The sequence below is a fragment of the Zootoca vivipara genome, chromosome 12 (assembly GCF_965207765.1).
Source record: "Zootoca vivipara chromosome 12, rZooViv2.hap1.1, whole genome shotgun sequence".
In the NCBI taxonomy this organism is placed as follows: domain Eukaryota; kingdom Metazoa; phylum Chordata; class Lepidosauria; order Squamata; family Lacertidae; genus Zootoca; species Zootoca vivipara.
Genome location: NC_142595.1, coordinates 29,672,672 through 29,679,703, shown reverse-complemented (window position 1 = coordinate 29,679,703; position 7,032 = coordinate 29,672,672). Strand labels below are relative to the sequence as shown.

Below are 7,032 nucleotides of genomic sequence, written 5' to 3'. Positions count from 1 at the left end.
ACTAGGTTAAAATTGCTGTTTACATGCTGCGGGGTGTCAGAGCTGAAAGGAAACATGACCTGTTACTATCCATATTTTAGAATATTAAGGGTTGCTGAGATGTGCTCAGCCTACTGTAGGCCACTTGAAGAATCGTGCAAGTGAACAATGGGGTATAAACATCAACATACATATGTAAATGTATTATCAACATGCCATGGGATGTGACAAGGAAAAGTTTGAAAGATAGAGCTGAACTTAAGGAATGCAAGGTGACCATTTAAAACAATGCAGATGTTGAGTTTGCATATCTGAATCTATCAGGAAGATTTAACTTGAAATGATGCTCTGTTCCAGGAAATCCCTTTAATTATACCTTTTCTGAACAAGCTTGGAAGATATATCCAGAGAAGATTGCTTCAAACCCAACAGCTTTGAAAAAGCATTTTTTATCTCCTTATTCCTCATACTGTAGATTATTGGATTTAACATGGGTGGTACAAGACTATACATCACAGTTAGTGCAAAGTCCAGGTCAGACGGAGTTTTAGAGGGAGGCCGAAGGTAAGCAAACCATGCTGTGAAACAAAATACGGAGAAGACAACAAGGTGAGGTATGCAAGTGGAGAAGGCCTTCTTCCTTCCCTGAACAGAAGGGATTTTCAGAACTGCAGTAAAGATATGCACATAAGTGACAACAATGTAGACAAAACACCCAGACGCAACTGTTACACTCACTACTAAAGCTCCAATTTCCATTAGGTATAGGTTTGAGCAAGCAAGTGGAACTATCTTTGGGATCTCACAAAAGAATTGATTGACAATGTTTGAGCAGAAAGGGGTTGCAAAAGTTGCACTCGTGTGCATGACTGCATTGAAAATTCCAGCAACCCACACACCAGCAACCATTTGTTTGCAGGCTGCCCTGTTCATGACCATTTCATATTGTAAGGGATTGCAAATGGCAACATAGCGATCATATGCCATGACTGTAAGAAGGGAAATATCAGATGCCAAGAAGAAAACAAAGAAAAGAACTTGAGCAACGCATCCAGTGTAAGAAATTCGTCTGGTATTCATGAGAGAATTCACGATGGATTTGGGGATGGTGACTGAAACAGCCCCTAGGTCCTGTATGGCCAAGTTCATCAGAAAGAAGTACATGGGAGTGTGAAGGTGGTGGTCAAAAGCTACAGCAGAGATGATGAGAAGATTCCCAAATACAGTTGCCAGGTACAATAACAGGAACATAAAGAAGTGTAGAATCTGCTGTTCTCGTATTGATGAGAACTCCAGGAGCAGAAATTCAGAGACAGAGGATTCATTATTTATTCTCTCCTTCATTACTAAAATTCTTCCTGCCTCTGGAAGAAAACAGGAAGATATATATTGGTTTAAGTCCTCTTGTTATAGCAAATATTTACTACTTTGGAAGAGGTTTTGTTGAAGGTAAAAGAAATAAGTGAACAAAAAGGAGAAAAAATAAATCTTTATGTAAATTAGAACTTAGCTTTCAGCTCCATATAGATTATATATCACTATTTTAAAATAAGATACCACTGTTTCAAAACTAGTAGGTTGTGCTGTTCACAAGCTCTTGAAGTTGAATGCTGCCACTGCTAGAGGAGGAAAATGGGAGTCCCACTGCCATCATTGCCATACTTGCTTAGTATGTGGAAATATGCAGAGGGCAGATGCAGCTTGAGAGAATCCCCATATTGACAAAACATATTTTGATATCGTAATTCAGTATCAAAACTGAAGTAACTCTTTAATATAGCGGGATAACCTGCTGCCTTTATTATGCAAATTCAAAATCAAGTTTCTTCTATTAAATTCCAATGTCCATAACAATTTAGATCATGGATATGTTAAAAGCTTGATTCCTAATATCCCTGTTCACTTATTGAGTCTTTGGCAAGATTCAGATAGGTAGCCGTGTTGGTCTGACTCAGTAAATATATATAAAATAAATAAATAAATTGTCCCATAGCACTTTAGAGACCAACTAAGTTCGTTCTTGGTATGAACTTTTGTGTGCATGCACAATTCTTCATGTTGGTCTCCAAGTTGCTACTATATACTGTATAAATAAAATTTGGCAAGAGTCACTGATAATAGTTCACACACTTGGCACATACTCACCTGTCTTCTGTTTTCTGTATTGTGCGCCTAATGCTTTTGAACTGCTTCCTACTTAAGATCACACAGGTTTCAACTGTTCTTAGCTTTGTTATATGTTTTTAACCTTAATGCATACTGTGTACAATCCACATTGTTATTCATGTATAATGTATAGGGTCACAGCTGCTTTGCTCTTCCCCAGATCTTTTTGCTGCCACATTATGCTAAGCCAAGACAAGGTGCTTCATCTCCCTCCTCACTCACCTGGAGCTGCAATGAAGGTTTGTTCTTGGTTGAAGTTCATGGTTGGTGAGGAGAGAGGCTAACCACTAGTCTTGGCTTGGATGACATGCTAAAAAAAAACTTGGTGAAGCTTGAGCTGACCGTAAAAAGGATCATGGAGGATCAAAGCTACAGTATTCTTCTCTCCATGAGGTTCAACATTTTTGCAGTCTTCCTAAGATAAAATTTGCTTTAGCATGTAATGGAAACCAGGTCATTGGGTATTCTATATGAGTCTCAATAAATTCCAGGAGACCGCAACAAGCAGGTTTCCCCATTCTACACAATCCACTATACCGGTAGAAGTATTGTCTGTGTTTAGTCCTCTGAAAACTACTCAGGTATCACTAAAGTTATAAAAATATAAATATCTTACACTTTTCATTAATAGAAAGTAGATTTCCAGATGCAATTTCTTCATCACTTCATTTTCATCTGTATTTTAAGAACCCATCCCTTCCTTTTCTTCTGTAGCAGAGTACATATCTGTCTACTCCTCCAAAATGAATCTTTTAACATGGAGTGGAAAATTATTGTGTGTGTGTGTGTGTGTGTGTGTGTGTGTGTGTGTGTGTATTTCTATGCACTCCTCAGAGTTTGGTCTCAAGAGCCCAACACAAATTAGCCATTGTGTCTCTGGAAGCTTGGACTCAGGAGATAAAAGTAGTGTTTCTAAATACTTGGCCCCCGTAGTCTAATACAAATAATTAAAACAAAACAAAACAAAACCTTCCCATTTCTAAACAGCACACTATATAATGCTTATAATAATGCTACATAAGTCTGTCTGGAACCTTCTGGTTTCAACTTGACTTTCTCAGACTTGTTTCATTCATTCATACTTTTTTAAATAATGCGTTTATTTATTTCCATGATACAGAGAGTCACTGGCGGAGGAAAGCGGGGAAAGCACTGACCCCGCACCATCGGGGAGGGGGGCACCATCATGGCCGCACTCCTGTACACATGCCACGCACCCCCCATCGCTCAGGGCACCAGGCACCCAGGATGGGGACACACCCTCGCGGGTGGCATGCCACATCTAGTGGACGTGTGCCACACCCCTGTGGGCATCATGCCACGCCCCCAGAATGTGCACCAGCCATGCCCCCACCTGCTCTCCACCCCCAGTTTTGGAGTGTGCACCTTCGCCACTCTAGAGAGTTGTGTGAGGTGTTCCCCGCTCCATTCCCCCCCTTCCTGTGTTTTGGTCAGTGCTCTAAATTTCACCCAGGTGTTTATCTTGTGAACTGCCATGATAGCTTGTGATGAAGGGTGGTATTTAAATCCAACAAATTGTAAAATAATAATAATAACTTTATGGAAATACCATAGTGTTCCACCTGAAAACAAGTTGGAAGGGCATCCTAGGAGCCACCATTTGCAATGAAGGCAAGGGATTTGTGATTTGCTTCTGCTAATACTGGTCTCCCATATATAAATGTGTGGTTTTTTTTGACATTCAAATACAAGGGCCAGCAGCTATTTTTCTATTTGCGTATGGTTACTTTTGGGGTTGATGAGAGGCCTTGTAGCACATACCACTTGTCTCCAGAGTTTCCATATCTATGTGGGATTTAATGTGCATCAATATTGTCTTGGGTTGCCCTGGGCAAAATATAGTGACTGACAATCTAATGAATAAATTAACAAATTAACAGGTGTTTGTTTGTTTGTTTTTTAAAAAAAACCTATATCAAAGCAGTTCCCATGCCTTCTCTGGAGACAACTATATGCAGTTCATAATCAGAATATTGTGTTCAAATCTTTAGAATATGTTAGGATACATGAAACTCCAGTCATATTTTTTGAAAGGATGTGATTTTGTTTTGCTTTTTAAGATTCTGAGAAATTGTGTCAGTGGCCCCTGTGTCACATTCCCTCACTAAAGATGGGAGTTGGGTAACATGACCAATTTCCTGGGTTTTTAAAAGATGCAACGCTCCCTAGTGTCAACACTGGAAATATCTCTTAAGTAGAAAAGTCAGGTGTTCTACTTATGTGAAGGATGCCCTGTGTCCAATTATCTCCCACCAAAGGTTCAAAGTAATGAGGAGGCACTTCTGGAACAAAGATAGAATTTTATATATTTACATTCAATGAGGATTCCAGATTAATATTCACTCTCTTAAAGCACAACACTTCATTTTATAAACTTTACTTATGTGGAGCACAATAGTTTAAGGCAATAACTCTTTACAAAGAACTTTTAAGCCACAGTCAACGCTCTTGCTTAAAACTAGTTTAGGATAGACTATTTTCACCTAAAATGGGTATTAGTGTCACTGCCTAGCAAGAATCTCACAGCCCCATCTAGGGTGTTTTCCTTAGCCTTATGGAGGCAAAATGGGTTGCCCTCCAAAGGTAATCCCTAAATCCAATCAGAACAGGTCCTTCTCAACTGAAGTTCCTAAACAAGGGCTCATCCACACTTTTGCTTTTCCCATAGCTAGAAACAAAGGGTGTGAATGGTTTTGTTTCCTCCTTTCCCTGCTCCATTCCCCAGGAAAACCCACTATTTAGCTTTAAATAAAAAGAAATAACAATCAACAAAAAAGCTGATTGCCTGATGAAAGCAGTGGCACAAGAGAAAGAGTTAGACATGCACTAAATGATGGACAGTCCCTCTCTAAATGTATGATTTGTAATCAGAGATGCAAAATTATTATTGGTACATCTAAGGTGGAGGAACACAAGATGTCTTTATGACACATGGCAGATTTTGAGTCTGCATATCAAAATTTATCTAGAAGCTGTAACTGGTCATGGTATCTTCACAGTTCCTTATGCTTAGACCTACCATGAGAAATGTAACCTTTTCATGATAAGTCTGAAAAAGATATTCATAGAAGCGTGCTTCACACCCAAGAGTTTTGATACAGCATTTTTAATCTCCTTATTCCTCATGCTGTAAATTATTGGATTGAACATGGGTGGGACAATGGTATACATCACAGTTAATGCAAAGTCCAGGTCAGATGGAGTTTTAGAGGGAGGCCTAAGGTAAGCAAAGCATGCTGTGAAACAAAATACGGAGAAGACAACAAGGTGAGGTATGCAAGTGGAGAAGGCCTTTTTCCTTCCCTGAACAGAAGGGAGTTTCAGAACCGCAGTAAAGATGTGCACATAAGTGAAAACAATGAAGACAAAACATCCAGGCACAAGTATTATACCCACCACTATAGCTCCAATTTCTGCAAGGTATAAATTAGAGCAGGCAAGTGTAAGTAACTGTGGGATCTCACAGAAAAACTGATTGACAATGTTTGAGCAGAAAGGGGTTGAAAAAGTTGCAGTCGTGTGCATGACTGCATTGAGAAGGCCAGCAAACCACACACCAGAGACCATTTGTTTGCAGGCTGCCCTGTTCATCACCATTTCATATTGTAAGGGATTGCAAATGGCAACATAGCGATCATATGCCATGACTGTAAGAAGGGCGGTATCAGATGATAGAAAGAAAACAAATAAGAGGACCTGAGCAACACATCCAGCATAAGAAATGTGTCTGGTATTCATGAGAGAATTGGCCATGGATTTGGGAATGGTGACTGAAACAGCCCCTATGTCCTGTATGGCCAAGTTCATCAAAAAGAAGTACATGGGGGTGTGAAGGTGGTGGTCAAAAGCTACAGCAGAGATGATGAGAAGATTCCCAAATACAATTGCCAGGTACAATACCAGGAAGAGAGAGAAGTGTAGAATCTGCAGTTCCCGTACAGCTGAAAACTCCAGGAGTAGAAATTCAGAGACAGAGGATTCATTGCCTATCTTTGCATTCATCACTAAAATGATTGCTGCTTCTAGAAGAAAACAGGAAGATAAGCATAGGTTTAAGCCCTCTTCTGATAACTTATATTTGGTATCCAATACTGCTTTGGATGTGGTTTTTGTGGGATGCAGATTTAAAAGAAAGTAGTGAACAAAATTGTGTAATAATAAATATTCATCTAAAGGAGATGTTAGCTTTCAACTCCAGATTGATAATGCACCATTTTCGTAAGATAAACTACTGCTAAGTACAGGTAGGTAGTCGTGTTGGTCTGACTGCTAAGTAGTCCTTTTACTTCTGAGAATTATAGGGGTAAAACTACCCAAACAGTATAGAAATTCATTCATGTATGCTACTACAGTGGCAAGAAAGTTATTTGCCCAGAAATGGAAAGAAGAAGAAGAATTGACGAAAGAAGAATGGATAAAAAAACCGATGGACTATGCAGAAGTTGCGAAACTTACTGGGGGGGGGAGAGAGAAATCAAGGTAACAAACATTTTATTTTAAAAAATGGAAACGTTTTATTGAATATTTACGAATAAATTGTAAACTGGATTATTGTCATAAACTGTAGTTTCATAAGTATATAATTAAAGTAGATGAATGAAGTAGATCATTTTTGGGGGTGTTAATTTATATTGCAATGCCCATCACAACTTAGGTCCAGGATACCTTAACAGCTTGATTCCTAATATCCCTGTTTTATCAGTGAGGTCTTTGACTGAGTCACTGGTAGTGGTTCCATATGGCTGAGACAAATAGCTCATACTCACCAGCAGACATGCATTCAGTATTCTGGGCCCAATGCTTTGCAACTCCTTCCTAGTTGGGATCACACAGGTTTCAACGGTTTTCATCTTTGCTGTATGCTTT

The 7,032-nt window shown here is 39.2% G+C and overlaps 2 protein-coding genes across 2 annotated transcripts; both read right to left on the bottom strand.

The window, feature by feature from the left end:
• Nucleotides 1–345: 345 nt before the first annotated feature.
• Nucleotides 346–1,359, bottom strand: LOC148683894 (olfactory receptor 14A16-like). The gene has a single exon (XM_088654636.1). It carries the CDS (start codon nucleotides 1,321–1,323, stop codon nucleotides 346–348), a length of 978 nt encoding a protein of 325 aa, XP_088510762.1. The 5' UTR covers nucleotides 1,324–1,359.
• A 3,822-nt stretch (nucleotides 1,360–5,181) lies between these two features.
• Nucleotides 5,182–6,207, bottom strand: LOC132592927 (olfactory receptor 14A16-like). The gene has a single exon (XM_060281170.2). The coding sequence runs from the start codon at nucleotides 6,166–6,168 to the stop codon at nucleotides 5,182–5,184; it is 987 nt and encodes a 328-aa protein (XP_060137153.2). The 5' UTR covers nucleotides 6,169–6,207.
• Nucleotides 6,208–7,032: the final 825 nt, after the last annotated feature.

What these genes read in the sequence shown, in the direction of transcription:
- LOC148683894 (XM_088654636.1), bottom strand. Translation starts at nt 1,323, where the DNA reads ATGAAGGAGAGAATAAATAATGAATCCTCTGTCTCTGAATTTCTGCTC.
- LOC132592927 (XM_060281170.2), bottom strand. Translation starts at nt 6,168, where the DNA reads ATGAATGCAAAGATAGGCAATGAATCCTCTGTCTCTGAATTTCTACTC.